Below are 17,116 nucleotides of genomic sequence, written 5' to 3' on the forward strand. Positions count from 1 at the left end.
ATGGACCTGATTAGCAACAGGTAACCATCCCCAGGTGGTGGTCAGGTCCTCACTGACTTGGCAGCCAAGGCACAGCCCTGCCCTGGCCATGCCTGTAATAAGCTGGCCAAGGTGTCGCCACATGCTGCTCAGTGGCTTTTCTGGAAAGGTCCAGGATGAGAGTAGGGTACATAGACCCCCCTGGGAGATCCTTTTCTTTTTCTGCTGTCATTTTTTTCCAAAGATCAAATTGGCAGGTAGTTGGTGCTGAGCAGAGCACATGGCAGGGTGACTGTCCTCTTGTGTGACATGTGGGTGGAGTCTGGTGGAAGGAGCTCTGAAGGTACCTCACATCCTCTTTTGGTAAACTGAGTCATACTTTCCAGGGAGTAGGAAGTCTGCTGCTAGCCTTGGTCCCTCAGTCCTTTGGGAAGGTGAAATGACTGTGTCACTCATTTGGGGACTAGAGACAGAACATAATTCAGGCCACAGACCCACATGATTCCCAAGTGAGTAGAAATGTTGACTCAAAATCAGAAAACCCCAGAGCAAAGTCTAGTCCTACAGAGGGGAGCCAGGGGGTCTTTGTGCGGCCGCTCACCCTCCTGGGAACTCTTTCTTGAGTGGCGGCTCCACCACTTCCTGTCCATGGGACCTTGGCAGTTTTCACCTCTGCCATCAGGGAGAACTGTGCCTGTGCCACTCAGCCTCAAGCACACACCGTGGTCATTTCACTGACGTTTTTGTCCTGTTGCTTCTGTTTCCTTCCATAGTGCCCAGCCCAGAGCCCATCAGTCACCCCAGATCTCGCTGTGTGGGAGCCATGAGCAGTGTCCTGAGCGGCGTCCTCCCTCTGGGCCTGGCGCTGCTGGTCTGCGCCACCCAGGGCTTCTTCCTGCCCAACACCACTCACTTGGAGAAGCTGCTCAGCCGATACCGACAGGACGAGCCTCACGCCAGGGCGCGGAGGGCCATCCCCAGGTCGGACCGGGAGGAGATCCTCATGCTTCACAACAAGCTGAGGGGCCAGGTGTACCCCCCGGCCTCCAATATGGAGCACATGGTGAGCTCGGTGCTCTGGGGGCAGGTGTAGGCCCTGGGTGTGGACAGGCTGCTAGTCTTGGTCCCTGGCAGTCCTTTGGGAGAGGTGAAATGACTTTGTCACTCATTTGGGGACCAGCAACAGAACATAATTCAGGCCACAGACCCACATGAGTCCGAGTGAGTAGAAATGTTGACTCAAAATCAGAAAACCCAGGAGAAAAGTCTAGTCCTGCGGAGGGGAGCCATGGGTTCCCCATCTTTGTTCTTGATGCCCCACCCACATAGCACCCAGGCATCTGCACAGGGGTTTCCCCACTGCTGACGCCGCCCCTCTCCTTGGCACATTCTACCATGCCCTCCCCAGGGCAGAGTTGGGGTTTGGAGCAGGGTTCTAGAGAGCCCAATTGAGGAGTGTGAACCAGACACGGCCATCTTGAGCCTCAGTTTCCACTTTGCAGCCCCACCTCATGTGGCACCTAGGACAGTGGGCACGGACAGTGGACATGGGCTGCAGACCCTCCTCCCGGGGCCATGGCATTGCCCTTGAAATGTACCAACTCTGGTTCTCAACCCCTGGCCATACGCCTTTCACTGAACGGAGGCTAAGTACAAGAAAGAGGAGGTGTCTGTCACAGAGGAGAAGGTAGAGAAGGGACAGTGGCGGGACCCCTGTGACTTTGGAAAAGTCCTACTTGAGGAGCAGCCAGTTGCCAAGTGCAGGCCATCTGCCCTGTCTTCACGCACATTCCTCCATTTCTGTTGACGCCATTCCCCTTCTGTTAAAGCAAATTTCCAAGCTAGAGCTGGGACATTTCTTTTTTTTTACTTTTTAAATAGACTTTTTAGCTTTTTAATTTTTATAGATTAGGAAATTGAGGCTAAGGTCACATGGCTGGTCTTGGCAGAACTGGAATTCGAACTGGAGTCTGGCCGACCACAGGACATGCTCTAAGCCACCTATGTTCAGTTTGCACTGTCACACCTAGCCAGGGTGGCCTCAGCCCTGGGTAGTAACCCTTGGGAGGGCTATCAGGAGCCTTTACTGCCATCAACTAACACTTCCTAAAACTTTCCTTTCTCTGGCTCAGGACCCTCTAGGGTCTAGCCTCAGGACCCTGGGCTTAGACACACAGCAGGGGAGCAGGCTGTCTGCATGGCCCCTACGGTGCCTGTCCTATTGTCTTGCTTGTATTGCTTCTTGTGCTTCAGGATTGGGGATGGGATCTGGGTGCTTAGATCTACAGGAGCTGCTGTTGGGGTGCTATGGGCTGCTTCCAAGACAGAGCGTGATGCAGGACAGGCAGTCCCAGGCTCAGCTCCTCCCTTCAGCATCCTGGGACCTCAACTTCTGCTTCTAAACAAGTGAGGTGTGTGGGCCTCCCCTGGTGGCGCAACAGTTGAGCGCTGGGTTGCAAAGCTGCCCGCAGCCTCTGCAGTGCCGGTTTGATCCCTGGCCACCTGCAAGGGTCCCACATGGCGCACAGACCTCTCCTGCTGCGCCCGCTGCTCCCCTCAGCAGTGTACTTCGGTCCTTCTGCCTGTTCTGCTCCCCGCTCTGGCTCTGGTGAATTCTCTCACCCTCCCACGCTTCTGCCTGTACCCGGTGCTTATATAAATAAATAAATACATACATACATACATACATACATACATACATACATCTTTAAACAAGCGAGGTGTGGCTTTCTACTCAGCCTGCCTGCTGGGGCTTCATGCCATTGAAATCACCTCAGCATCAAAGGCGGGTTTTAAACTCCCAAGAATGCAGGCACCCTGTTGTGAGGTCTTATATGTGCACAGTCTCTGGAGCCACCTGCCTCCACAGACTTGGGTAGCTGCCGCTTGCTAGCTTGCTAGCTCTGTGACTTCAGGCGCGAGCTTAGCCTCTCTGTATTTTTGTTTCTTCACCTGCTGTGGGACAATAAAAGCACCTCTCTCTTAGGGTTGTTTGGAGGTGTCTGTAAGATAATATACTAAATAAATAAGCGCTAGCTGTACTATTGTCATGATTATCTTCGTGGAACGGGACCAGCCCTCGGTGACAGTATGTGGGGCAGGAAGAGCTCCCCTCGGAAGCCAGACCAGGCTGGGTCCTTCACGTTCTAACTTTCCAGCTGTGTGGCTGTAGGCAAGTTACTTAACCTGTCTCAGCCTCAGTGTTTTCATAGTCTGCAACAATGGAGAAATAAAACATACCTCAAGGACTTGTGGGAATTAAATAGAAAATGATGCTAATACTGGGTGCTGGAGGCAGTTTCCTTCATAATGGGGTGTGTTGACTGAGGGCTTGCCTCTGGCAGAGGACCATTACCCACCTTTCCCGGGGCACTGCCCCTTCAGGGAGCATCAGGTAGCCCCCAGCTTGGAGAAGGGGTCACCTCCTTGGCACAGGCAATTTGCGTGTGTGTGTCAGGGGTGATCCATGAGTCCAGAAAACAGGAAGGAGGAAGTCCTACATCAAGATCCCTACTATGGGGATCTTGGTCCTGTTGGGATGGGCTGAATGATGGCAACAGCAGGAGATCACCCTCCGGAGGTGGGTGCTTTTATCCACAGGCCTGGGTTGCTGGGCCCAGGCCTGTTCCTGTGGGTGCTCACACATCAGGCTGTGCTTACTCACTGGCAAAATGCCTACTGAGCTGAAATGGAAGTTGGGTGAAGAGGTCTGCCTCAGGGGAAGCCTGGCCCTCCTGTGTTGCTCTCTGTTTCTTGGCTGAAAACAGGGGAAGGGGACAAGGCAGCTTCATGTTGTTGGTCTCACCCACTTCCTCATCTCAGAAGGTCCCAGGACTCTTACTGGACAGCTTTTTAGTAGCACCTAAAAAGGGGCCGTGTGCTAGTGGTTGGGGCCATCCAGAGCAAGGGGATAGCTCCTGCCTGTCCAAAAGCCGAAGTGTGGCCAGATGCTCTGGGAGCAGGGTTGGCTGCTGCTTGCTGAGATCCCCCTGGCCTGCTGGACACTGGACCTCCACAGAGAGAAGCCAGCACTGGCTTTGCACTTGCCCAGAGTTCCGTGCCTTGCTGGGCCAGCTGCAGAGTGGCCTTCAGTATCTCGGCCAGACCCCTGCCCAAGTCCCTCTGGTTCAGGGTGGGCCAAACGGAGGGAAGCAGGGACTGGCAAGTTGACATTTCTTGCTGTTTCTTAAAAAAAAAAAAGGTAAAATATATATAATATAAGCTTATCATCTTAGCCATTTTTAAGTATAATCATTTTTAAGTTCATGGCATTGAGTACATTCATTGCTGTGCAGCCAGACCCACTGTCCTCTCCAGAGCTTATTCATCACTCCTGTTTCAGGTGGGGGGCCCCGAGGCTGAAGGTGGTAAGGATTAGCCCAGTGTGCCTGCAGTTAGGGGTGGCAGGAGGACAGCCCTGCATCAGGTTCCCCAAGTTCTTGCCCACCTACCGCTTCCAACCTGCTGAGTAAGGAGCCTGGCCAGATGTGCGGCCACCCTGTCCCTGAGACAGAAAGGGCAGATGTCACTACATTTTCAGGTCTTCTGTCCATCTCTGACCTCCTGGTGTCTTTTTCCTTCTCCTGCAGAGTTGGGATGAAGAGCTGGAGAAGTCAGCCACGGCCTGGGCCCAAGAGTGCCTCTGGGAGCACGGGCCTACCAGTCTGCTGGTGTCCCTCGGGCAGAATCTGGCTGTCCACTGGGGCAGGTGAGAGCCATGGGGACCCCCCCCTTTCATATGAACTGACCGCCACTGCTGAGCAGCTGCTGTGCATCCGACCTGGTGCTTGCTGTCTGTGGTTGCATTTTGCTCTCTACCATCACCCATTAAGAGACAGACCACCTGTGCCATTGACATGTAGGGAAACTGAGGCTGGGTGCCCAGGAACATTTACGGTTCCAGCCTGATTGGCTGACTCCAGACTCTGATGGCTGGGCTAGGGTATGATAGAGCGTAGCCCCCCATCCTTCTCCTTTAGAGGTTTCTTGCCACTTGTGGGGGAGGACCTGGCTGAATAGTCTGGGAAATAGGGGTGCTTGCCACCACAGCCCCCCACCCCAAACTGTTCCTAGCCTGTCTGAATCCTTTTCCTTTGTGCTCTTTGAGGCCCAGTAACGTTCCACTTTGTGAGCAGGTGACTCCATCTCCCCTACCTCCTCTGGCCATAGTGGAGGGGGACGCGTTCATGAACTGGGAGGCCTCAAGTCCTGGCAGCCCACTGGCCCCATCACGCCATAGGCGCCCCTTGGTGGTGGTCTGTCACAAGTCACACCAGCTGAAAGTCGGGGTTTCATCAGAGGAAGAAAGTGGAGAACATGTCTGACTCTGGCAGCAGTACCAGGGCCTCGGGGACCCCTTTCATTGTGCCCTCATCCCCACCAGAGTTAGACTGGACTTTAAGTAGCACCTCAAAACATAGGTCGGGGTTTGCCGACCTGAAGGCCAGAGATTTCCTAGCTCTTTGGGCCTGGGCTTGACTTTTGCCGCAGGCAGAGACCCGGGGCCTTCAGGTTGGAGTCTCTAGACCCGGGATCTTGTGCCAGGGCTCCGGGCCTCACTTCCTGGAAGTGCGTCAACTCAGTATTTTTTTTCCTTCGGGGATTTTGCTTTTTATAAAATCAGTCTGACCAAAGCATTAAAAGGAAATGCCTAAAGGGAAAAAAAATCCATCATCCCACTGCCTGCTTCGGCTCCTTTGTAGTGTTTGGCTGGAGGCCGGCGTGTTTTTACGTCGTTATAGCTGTGGCCAGGGCAGCTTTTAGTCATTTTTTTTTCTTCTCATACATTATAAAATGATTTTCTAGGCCAGTCTACGGGGCTGACGTTTGTGAGGCTGCTGACTGGCCAGCACATCAACAGACCAAATTCTAGCCATCCGGTCTTGTGGCATATTTTTTCAATTCCCATTGGCTCATTAGGAGGATCCCATTAGGAGGACTCGGAGGAGCTGGAGAGGGGTGCTTCACACCAGTGCCCACAAAGCACAGAGATTCCCCTGCTGCACGAGTATCGCCCACTTGCTTCCCCAGGAGCCCCTCATTAGCAAGGTCTGTCGCCCAGCTGGTCCAGGGGAGAGGCTGCCACCTCAGTGACCGCCACCATGTGCTGTGGGCTCTGCCAGTAATTGTTACAAGCCCTCTAAGTGCCCGCCGACCACAGGGCTGGTGCCTGGCCTGCCCCTGTGTCTTTCCTCGGTATTGAATCTGCTTTATTCGCACTTGCTGGTGACAGAGACTGACCGTGGCTTTGCATCCAGTTTATTTTCTTTCCAGTAGCCAGTCCCACCTGGCAGATGGGACAGTGTCCCAAAGAGACTCTCCTTGCTGTTGAGAGCTCAGGAGGGGCTAGGGTGATAAAAGCCTAACAGGCGGTCTCAAAGGGTTTGCCCACCCCCCTGCAAAACTGTGCACATGTGCACATTTCTGTGCCTTGATTGAATTTTCAGCTCCTTGACTGAATTTTCTGCCTTCTAGCTAAGTCTGGGGGTCCCTGGCAGTCTGTTGTGATGATACAGAAACTTGAGGTGCTAGGCTCGGTTTTGGGGGTACCCACATGCCCCATCCTCCATAGGCAGCTATTTGCAAATGTTCAGATCCTCCCTGGAGCAGTAGGCTCAGTGATTGCCTCAAGATGGTTCTCTATACTCACTTTCAATGGACTCACGCTTCTAACAGGTTTTGTCTTAGCAATATCTGAAACACAAGGTTTCCTTGCTGCGTATAAAATAAACACACAATTGTTAACATAATAAAGGACTCATTAAGGACCAGGTAAGTTTCCTGCACACCCAGGTTTGTAGGCCACCTGAGGACACTTCTGGAGCCCCGGGGGCACCCGGTTGAGCTCCTCGCCTATTGCACCTAGAGCCCCTTGAACAGGTGCTGGGTGGGACGGGGCACCTGGCCCTGAAGGAGTTCCTCCTCCAGCCTCCCCCCCTGTAGGTGGCAGCGCTGTTATCTCCATGGTTGGGTGTGTAGTGGCCAGGGCGTGACCAGCTGATATACCCTGCAGGTACCGCTCCCCTGGATTCCACGTGCAGTCTTGGTACGACGAGGTGAAGGACTACACCTACCCCTATCCCCATGAGTGCAACCCCTGGTGTCCAGAGAGGTGCTCTGGGGCCATGTGCACCCACTACACACAGGTAATCCTGGAGGAATGGCCGCCACTCCTCCCTGAGCCCCCAAACCCTGGCCAGCCCTGCAGGATTATTGCCCTTCCCAGAACCTCTGTTCTGTCCTTGCCTTCAGCTTTTCCTTTAATCCAGTGCTACTCCACAGGTATCTGCTTGTGTGCATTTTGCCATGTATGGAAACAGAAAACCAGAAACCTCCATGGCAGTTTTATAGTGCTGGGGCATTTCCTTTCATTGTTCAGTTTGTTTTCTTCATTTTGGGGGGTTTGGTTTGATTTTTCAAAAGATTTTATTTATTTATACAAGAAATGGGGTACAGGGCAGAGGTATAGGAGGGGTGAGAGGATTCACTAGAGACAGAGTGGGGAACAGAACAGGCAGACTGACTGAAAGACACTGCTGAGGGGAGCAGTGGGCGAGTCAGGAGAGGTCTGCTGTGCCATGTGGGTTGCTCCCTGGCGGGCCAGGGATCGAACTCGTGCTGCAGAGGCTGCAGATTGCTTCATAGTGTGGTGCTTAACCCTTTGTGCCACCAGGGAGGCCCTGATTTTTTTTTTTAAGATTTATTTATTTATACAAGAACTGGGGTACAGTCAGAGGTGCAGGAGGGTGAGAGAATTCACCAGAGACAGAGCAGGGAGCAGAACAGGCAGACGGACCAAAGACACAGCTGAGGGGAGCAGCGGGTGAGACAGGAGAGGTCTGCCGCACCATGTGGGAATCTCCCTGGTGGGCCGGGAATCAAACCTGCGCAGAGGCTGCGGACAGCTTCACAACGCAGCACTCAACCCACTGCACCACCAGGGAGACCCTGTTTTGGTATTGTAACAAATATATGGCTCTCGGGCCACCCCAGTGGTGCAGGGGTTAAAGTCTCAGCACTATCAAGCTATTGGCAATCATTGCAGCAGGAGTTCAATCCCTGGCCAGGGAGGTGACCCACATGGCCCCGAAGAACTCTCCAGTCTCGCCCGCTGCTCCCCTCAGCAGTGTATTTCAGTCAATCTGCCTCTTCTGCTTCCCACTCTGTCTCTGGTAAATCCCTCACTCCCTGCACCTCTGGCCTACACCCCAGTTCTTCTATGCATAAATAAATAAAAATAAATCTTTTAAAAAAACAAACAAAAAAAAACCCCAAAAGCATGGCTCTCCAATGGGCTGGGGAAAAGTCTGGTCCTTCAGCACATGCCCCCGTAGACCCATGCCAGATGCTGCTGCCCCGGTGTGCCTGGCCCCCATGCTCTGACACATGGACATTGCCTTTTCAGATAGTTTGGGCCACCACCACCAAGGTCGGCTGTGCTGTCAACACCTGCCGGAGGATGAATGTCTGGGGAGATATTTGGGAGAACGCTGTCTACCTCGTCTGCAATTACTCTCCAAAGTAAGAAAAGTTGGCATTGTTGGGTGGGTGCAGGTATATTTTTCTGCCTTCAAGGGCCCAGCTAAAACAGGCTTCAGCTGTGAAGTCTCTTCATGATTTCACATAATAAGATATCAGAGGTTGGTGTGTCCAGGTTACTAATAGCTCAGCAGTGTCAATAAGGACTCAGCTGCTCTGTTTTCTTGCTGAACCACCTTCTCCTCGTTGTTCCAAGATGGCTGCACAGAACCAGGCATCACATCCTCCCAGGCAGAAGGAAGGGAAATGGTAGAAACGGGCTTTCTCCTGAGCCCATTCTCTCCTTATTTCTTTAGTCATTGACTAGACTAGTCCACTCATGGACAAAGGGTGACAGGATTGCCCCAGTTGGCTTTGACCAACGAAATTGCCCCAGTTGGCTTCAACCAATGAAATATTCTCCACTGGCTTCACAGTCATCCTTTGGGACTATTGAGTAAGTCAGAAGCAGGAGTAGCTGTTGGCTGGGTAACCAGTGGATACTTCCATGGTGATATTTTATTTTCTCTGAAATTAGGCAGCAGATAGAAAGCAGGTATCCGTGTTGGTTAGACCTTGTTTTGCATATCTTCCCAGAAGGGACCACATCAGGTTATCCTGTCAGAGCCACCTTTCCTCACACCGGCCTCCAATGTCATTGTGTGTCACTGATTCCTTTACTCACACTCCCCCATTGCTCACCACATAAATATGTGCTGATTTGCAGAGAATAGTTCACGGGCTCACAGGCTGCGGTCTGCCGACTGGCTGCTGGGCTGGCCGCCATCCTAGCTCTGCGCCCTGCACACTGTGGACCCTCAAGGCATATTTGCTCAGTGACTGAATGAAACAGAAATGACCTCATTTATTTGGCTTGGGTCAGGCGTGGCCGTAAGAAGGCAGAATGAAGGGGGAATCGCTAAGTTGGGAGGAAAATAGCTCATTGCTAGCCGCCAGGTCTGCCTGTGGTGGCTGGGGTTCAGCAGCCCTGAGGGAGAAGGGCAGGGGTGTTATGTCATCACTTGGGAGGGACACAAGCTCCACGGACTAGCAGAACACAGGTCTAGGTGGTGGAGTTCCTGGCAGAGTGGCGGGTGGGAGTGGGGAATCATTGACTTGGCGCTTTAAAAAAATACACTAAAAGGTCCTATTTGAAATACAATTCTTCCCTTCTTTAGCCTCCTCTCTTTTTCTCGAAAAAGGAATAAACTGTGTACAGTGAAGCAGTTTGACACATAGTTTGACAGATGTTCAGACACACGAGCATGCATTAGTCAGCTCAGGCTGCACCACAGGAGACCTCAGCTAGGGCGCCTCAAACAACAGAAATGCATTTCTTCACAGTCCTGGAGGCAAGAAGCCCCAGTCAAGGCCCCACAGGCGGGTTTCTGCTGAGGGCTCTCCCGCCCGCTTGTGGATGGCTGCCTTCTCACATAACTCGCACGGCATTTCCTTGGTGTGGGCACTCAGAGATGGTTTAAGGTCTCTGTTGTCTCTTTCCAGAAGGACAGATCTCATCACATGAGGGTCCCACCCCTGTGATCTTAACCTTAACCAGGCTCTAGAGACCCCACCCCCAAATAACGTCACACATATGAATGAGGGTGGGGGCACACCTTGAGTCTTTACAAAGCAAATTTGCTCACCGGGGTCAAAATGGGGAATATTCCCAGTGCCAGGTAGGTTTCCCTACCCCCCTCTACCAACTGGTCAGTCTGTCTGGCTTCACCCTCACATGAACATACCAGACAGACGTGCGCTCTTGTGTCCAGCAGGCACCTCGCTGTACTGAGAGGTGTGTCTGTGCCTGGCACCCTTGCTCCCTGGCATCCCATGTGGTCCACAGCCTCTTTCTTCAAGAGTTTGAGCCCTGCAGTGCAGGGTGCTGTCCTGAGCAGGGACATGCAGGCAGTAGCTGAGAGGGTGGCTCTGGCTGTCTGGGCTCAGCCCTTGGGTGGGGTGAGGTGAGGTCTGGTACCTTGATGGCCTGTGTTGGCTGAGTGAGGAGACTGTCTGTCCACAGGATGTTGGTGCAGGGGCCTGGCACCCAGCTGGCACCCGTGAGGGCTCACCTGAGTGGGGCAGTGCCATGTTGCTATCAGAGCATCAGCAGTGCGCCTTGTCTTGGAGAAAACATGGAACCCTAGATGTGATGATGCTTTGGCAGGTAGGGGAGAGAGGGGCAGATTCATCTGGCAACCAGAATAGTCTGAAGAAATCCATTGAACCCCATCTGGTGACAGGACACGCCTCCCAGTTCTCTGGGCTCCCTGACCATGTTCCACTGTGGGGGTCATCCTGGAGATGATGACCAGCATAAAAAAGGAGAAGGACACAGCATAGCTCCCAACTGGGGTTCTTCTGGAATTCTCAGGCTGTGCACAGGGCCCAGGACAGCTCCTGTCCCCCTCTTCACAGCACACCTTCCTTCTTCCCTCATTGTGTTTGGGGACTTGAGTGGACCCTGAAGGGGACCGAGGAGCAATCCCTGGGCCCAGGTGTTGGCCTCCCTTGACAGTGTTTCTGGTCTGTTTTCAGGGGGAACTGGATTGGAGAAGCCCCCTACAAAACCGGCCGGCCCTGCTCTGAGTGCCCGCCCAGCTATGGAGGCAGCTGCAAGAACAACTTGTGCTACCGAGGTAGGAAGAGGCTTCAGGACCATGTGGAATGGGGTTTCCTCCAGTCTAGGGATCCTAAACAGCCTTCTGTAAAGTGGGAAAGTTGAGCAGTCCTGTCCAAAGTGCCCCCCCCTCTTCCCCCACAACCTCCCATTCTCTCCTTCCCTCTACCTTGCACTGGGAAGTGGGGGGAGCCCACTCCGTGGGGACACACCAGCCCAGGCTGTTGCTGTGGATACCCCCATGGCCAGACTCCGAGCTGGATGCTGGATGCAGACATACCTGGTTAGTGCCTGCGGTTTGGTGTAAGATAGCGCACAAGAAATTGACCACAGATGTTTGGATCTTGCTCATCCTCTGCCTATTTGTCATAAATGGTCAGAAATCTCGGAGACACTCACGTTTCCCTTCCTCTCACAACTTCTAAAGGCATCTGTTCCTGCTCGCTCCACCATCTGTTGCCCCATTCAACGTGTTTCCCCTCTCATGATACTGTAAATAGTGTGTGTTCTTCATGCCTGACGCTCCACCCCAGCAGGGGCAGAGCTGGGCCAATGGGGCTAGCTCTGCTTTTGTGGCTAATATGTGTTTTTCACATTACTCCACCCTGGCCCTTGTGACAGCCCCGAGGGGCCTTTCATGGGGCTTGGGACACAGGAGAGAGCAGCCCCTGGTGCCTAACCTCCCCAGCCAGAGGGGATATGGGTTCAGCCCAACAGCTCTGTCAGGGGAAGAAGCAGGTGGTCTAGAGGGGTCTGTTGCTCTGGCCTGTTATTCACCAGGGCTTCTGCCCTTTTGGGGAAAAGAGGATACAGGAGAATCTGGGAACTGACATCTGGCAAACTGCTTTGTGCTGGGCCTTGGGCTGTGATTCACATGTGGGTGACTGAGCTTCCAGTCTTGCCTCTGCGTGACTTCAGGCTGCTTGTCCTTGAACATGCTACCCATCAGTGAAATGGGTATGATAGCACATCTTTCACAATGCAGCTCAGGCCCAAAGGAGAGCAGGCTTGCATTTGGTGTGAATGTATCGTGTGCCAGACCAACAGTGACATTATTGGGACCATAGTCAGTCAAGGGCCTGCTCTCATCAACCTGAGGTCCAGCAGTGTCATTGCCAAATGGAGTGACACATCTTCCTTGGGGAAGTAGCTGACACCACAGGGTGTACAACAGGAGTATGCACTGTCATCTGGCTGGTCAAGGAAAGCCTCCCTAGCAGGTAGCCCTGGAGGAGAACATGGAATCCAGTGAAGGGAAAGATGTCTCTGGCAGGTGGAACAACATGTGCAAAGGCCAGGTGGCATGTGGCAGCCAGGTTCTAAGGGTGGGAGACAGAAACCCGACAGGTGTGCAGATGCTGGCTGTCTGCCACACAGCAGGGATGCCTAAGCCTGTGTGACATGGGATCCTCCTGCTCAGCCAGCTCTCACTCTTAGGCAACTCCTCTTCATTGTCTTCGAGCCTGGGCTCCACACACCAGTCTGTAGTGAAATCTCCAGGTTACCTGGCTCTGGCTGCTGGATTCATGGGACAAACATGTGTGCTAGCACCTGGCACACCTGCTATAAGACATCATCCTGGCCACATCCCAGCAGTGGGACCCTGGGCATGTTCCATCGTCTCTCAGAGCCTCAGTTTTCCGTCTGAAATGGGACCTCTGTGTCCCCCGGGGTGGCAGGAGGACAGAAGGGAATGCAGGTTGAGGTTACGCTCCAGTGTGTCAGGGCCCTTCTCTGAGCACCTGTCCAGGAAGTTCCTGTGGCTGCTGTGGGTCCCCATCAGATCCTGAGTGTTGGTATGGGGACTAAAGGGCAGATGCTCCTTGGGGCCCCTTGCCTCTTCCCGGGTGCAAACCTACCCCGCCTGATGCTGCTTTCAAAGTGCATTGGCATCTGGGGTAGGACGGAGGACCTTTCCTGTAGGGGCCAGAGCTTTCCTGGTTAAGAACAGGCCATGTGCCATCTTTGCCATTACTGCCACGCATGCCTCAGTTTCCCCATCTGTGATGGTGATAGGCATAGTCCCTCCATAGAAGATTTGCTAGTCACCTGCAATAAGAAGGGTGTGTTGCTAACGTAGTAACTAGCAGTTTTTTTTTTTTTTTTTTAAATATAGCTCCTTAGCTCCTTGGAGAAATGGGGACAGCAGGAAGGAATGCTGTCCTCATCATCTTGGGTGGGGGGTCCTTCCTTACCTAGTGGGGACTGTTAGCCCTCTGCCAATCTGAGGACCTCATTGGAATCAGGAACCTAGCAGATGCCTTCTCCTCCTTGGATAAATAGCTGTGGAGGCTCACCATCTCCAGGAAGCCTTCCCTGATTTCACAGACAGGCAGTGTACTTGCCTTCATGGCCTCACTGCATGCAGCCTCCCCTGTGTCCTGATCATCTGTTTTCACACCTGTCTATTCACTGTGAGCCTCTGGGGACACATGGCTGGTGTGTTCTGTGTATCATCTGAATCAACAGACCCCTAGAATCCACAGAGGGTCATTTCCAAATAAATCAGTACTTTCAGACACCTTAGATGTTAGTGCCCCCACCCAGCAAGACGTCCTTTACTTGTGTCTTTATTTTTGGTGGAAAATACCCAATTTCACCTGGCAGGCATCCCGATTTTCTTAGCTAACCATGCAGAAAGTCTCCTGCAAAGCAGCTTATCTGCATAAGCTACTTAATAAGCATTGATTGAGGGTGCCTGGCAAGGCCTTGACCTATAATAGCTATGGAACATGGAAAAGGCTGGATGGAAGAAGTCTCCGTCCCTGCAGCCTTGCCATGGGTGGCCATAAAGGGCGTGGGCTTCGGGGAATGGCGGTTTGACTCTTGGCCGTGTCAGCTTAGACAGGTGGCTTAGACTCTCTGAGCCTCAGCTTCCTGGCCTGTGAATTGGACCGCCGCACCTCTTGGGCCAACGAGAGGATAGTGTGCGAGCAGGCCCAGCCGTGGTCATCATTTGGTCCTCAGTCGGCAAACATTAGCTGTGAGCTCAGTGCACACTTGCAGAGCCAAGTGGGAATCTGCAGGATGATGGAGCCGGGCTGCTGAGACCCCTGGTCCAGGGCTGGACAGCATTCAGAGCCCCCTGGCAGTGACCTCAGTAATGGAATTTCCCCAGGCATGCCTGCCAACTCAAGGTTTTCATTAGGATGTGCCCCAATCTGGCTGACCCGGAGCAAGCATCGCTTTGGTGTGTGTGTCTGAGGGCGAGGCCTGCTGCCCATTTTCTTAAATAGTGAGCCTTCCAGTGCTTCAGACTGTCTCACCAGACTATGTTCAGCAAAATAAAGCCACGATTATGAGGCATAAAAACCCTAAAGGCCAGTGGAAGAAACCCTGCTTATTCCAGAGACGGCTCGGCTTTCAGCGAAGGATGACCCTGAAAGGCGGCATTGAGGAGGGGCTGACTGAGGCTGGCCGACACTGCCCACAGCCTCGCAAACCGGCGACTTCCTCAAGATTTCCCTTCTAGCTCTGGCCTTACAAGTGGTGCTTTCAGCAGTTCCCTCTTGAATGTTCTTAAACTTCCCTGGCAGCTTTTTTTTCATTTCTGGAGAATTCAAGGATAGACTGGAGGGGGGGGAGGGGCTTTGCCTGTCCTTCATTCAGCACGTTTTGTTGTGCTGGAGGAGCAGGCTGCCCTGTGGGGGCATGGGCAGGCTGGCTTCTGCCCCCAGGGCATGGACAGCTGGTGGCAGAAGCAGGTGGCAGTGGAATGATAGCTGACAGCTGCTGTACAACATGGCCTCAGCTCTGATGAGAATGGATGCAGGCCACCATTTGCCTCCCAGGCCAAGTCCATCCTGGTCCTCTCGGGACAGGCTTCCCTGGTAGCTGAGGGGTGCTAGCGAGTCAGCCAGGGAAATAGCAGCCTTGAATCCTGGACTCGGAGCCACCAGAGAATCCCTCCTTTGTCTGCCTTTGGGTGTTAGTTTGGTGTAGACACCAAGCACCTGGTCTGCCCTTTAGAGAGGAGAGGTTACTTCCCTCCAGGATATGTGGCAGTAGGGTAGGGGACTGATGGAACTTGATGGGGCTGGAATTATAATCCAATGACACAGAGGCTTGGGAGGGGCTTCATCCCTCCTCCTTGAAATCCTTCCCAAACACAGCTATGATTTTTCTCTCTGGAGAACCCCAGAAAGCAGGGATTCTTGGCATCAGTGCACACATCCACAAGGTGGCAGGGACACCCCCCAACCCCAGCCAAGATGCCCACCCATCCACCTTTGATAAGGTCACTCAAGCAAATAAAAGTAGCAACGCTTTGCTTTGCTTTGGCTGGAATCTAAGTCTGGTACCCTGGTGTCCTGCTGACTGATTTTTTTTTAAAAGATTTATTTATTTATTTATGCAAGCACTGGGTATAGTCAGAAGCGTGGGAGGGTGAGCGAATTCACCAGAGCCAGAGCGGGGAACAGAGTAGGCAGACTGACGAAGTACACTGCTGAGGGGAGCAGTGGGCGCAGCAGGAGTGTCTGTCGCGCCATGTGGGACCCTCGCCGGCAGCCAGGGATGGAACCAGTGCTGCAGAGGCTGCGGGCAGCTTCGCAGCCCAGTGTTCAACCACTGTGCCACCAGGGGAGGCCCCCTGCTGACTGATTCTGATGAGTGGTTAATAGTTCTCTCTCACGATGAAACTGGAAGATAAATAAGCTGATGCTTAAGAAATACAATTTGTTCAGTTAATGAAAATGTTTTCAAATGTGGGGTTCACAGTCAGGGTTAGACAGTCACATTTGGATGGGGGAGGATGAATTATTTTTTAAAAGTAGAACTTGGGTCTTGGCACTGGTTCCACACGATGGGGCAGCAAAACCCCAGAGAAGTCAGGAGAAAGGGACTGGTGAGGGATATGGTGCAGGAGAGAGCAAAAGTGCTGATGCTGAGGTGCAGGGGCCCAGGAGCTTCTACACGGGTCTTCAGGCACCAGGGTGGGCAGGTAAATGAGAGAGACCCTGCCCCAGTAAAAGTCTAGGGCGGGGCTTAGGGGTGGGCCTCGGGGTGGACCTCAGGGGACTGCTGCAGTTTCAGGCCAGAAGATGAGGCAGCTTCTAGGAGCTGCTTCCGTGGGCGAATGGTGGTGTGTCTGCGGGAGGAGGCGGACAAGAGATCATTATGACAATCCAGGTGTGAGCGCTGGACCCTCTGACCTCTGGTCAGCCCAGCTGCTCTTGGGTCCAAAGGCACCAGGGCGCATGGCTGGCCTGCCCCTCGCCGCTCAGCCAGTAGAATTCCACCTGGCTGGCCCCATTCTTTCTCTTTGCTGCTGAAACGGTTCTTTGTGGAACAAAACCTCAAACAAGTTTCGTTTCCAAATTGCCTCTTTTCTCTGCAAAGTGCATTTTTGTGGAATCCCAGTGTGTTCTTTCCCCCTTCCTCTCCACTATTTAGAGACTTATGACCCAAAACCTGAAGCAGATGAGATGAACGAGGTGGAGGTGGCACCTGGCCCCGAGGAGAAACTCGTCTGGGTGCAGCCGAGGGTGAGCAGACCCTCGCAGCCCAAGAAAACCCCGGCCGTGAACTACATGAGTGAGTGGGCTCCGTCCCCTGCCCGCGGCTGCCCTGCCCACCCCCTCAGCGAGGTGGCACTCTCCTCCGGGGTGGGGGGGGAGGGGAGCCTGTGGGTTGAGAGGTCTCCAAATGGACAAACAGTGGGGAGCAGGGTGGGGCGTGGCCTGTAAAAGCACAAACTTAAGACGTTTTAAAAAGTGATATTTTTAAGATGCTTGCTCATGTCAAGAGCAAGCACCAGAGGAGTGGCACTGGATGGCACTTCCCCTGGGCAGGGATTTTAAGGTCAGACCTTCCCTTGTCCTTTCAAAGGGACCTAGACTTGGATTTGGGTTCCTCTTGGAAGCCTCTGCCTCTCTAAAGGAGAACACGGAGCCCAGCATGTGGCCGGCTCTGCTGGCTCCTCCTTCTCCACCAACTGCTGGTAGGCCCAGCATTGAGATGCTCTGAGCCATGAACGCTCACCTGCAAAGGTGGCAGGGG

The 17,116-nt window shown here is 53.3% G+C and overlaps 1 protein-coding gene across 1 annotated transcript in view; it reads left to right on the plus strand.

Moving 5' to 3' along the window:
• Positions 1 to 802: 802 nt before the first annotated feature.
• The window catches only part of CRISPLD2 (cysteine rich secretory protein LCCL domain containing 2), a gene marked incomplete at both ends in the record, with an annotated part of 41,890 nt that continues 25,576 nt past the window's right edge, over positions 803 to 17,116 (plus strand). The window contains 6 exons of the mRNA XM_084257078.1: positions 803 to 1,042; positions 4,569 to 4,687; positions 6,992 to 7,124; positions 8,384 to 8,499; positions 11,035 to 11,135; positions 16,511 to 16,651. Coding sequence (XP_084113204.1) covers positions 803 to 1,042; positions 4,569 to 4,687; positions 6,992 to 7,124; positions 8,384 to 8,499; positions 11,035 to 11,135; positions 16,511 to 16,651 — 850 coding nt within the window. The remainder of the gene's footprint in view (positions 1,043 to 4,568; positions 4,688 to 6,991; positions 7,125 to 8,383; positions 8,500 to 11,034; positions 11,136 to 16,510; positions 16,652 to 17,116) is intronic.

This window comes from Talpa europaea, assembly GCF_964194135.1.
Source record: "Talpa europaea genome assembly, chromosome: 16".
Classification (NCBI taxonomy): Eukaryota; Metazoa; Chordata; class Mammalia; order Eulipotyphla; family Talpidae; genus Talpa; species Talpa europaea.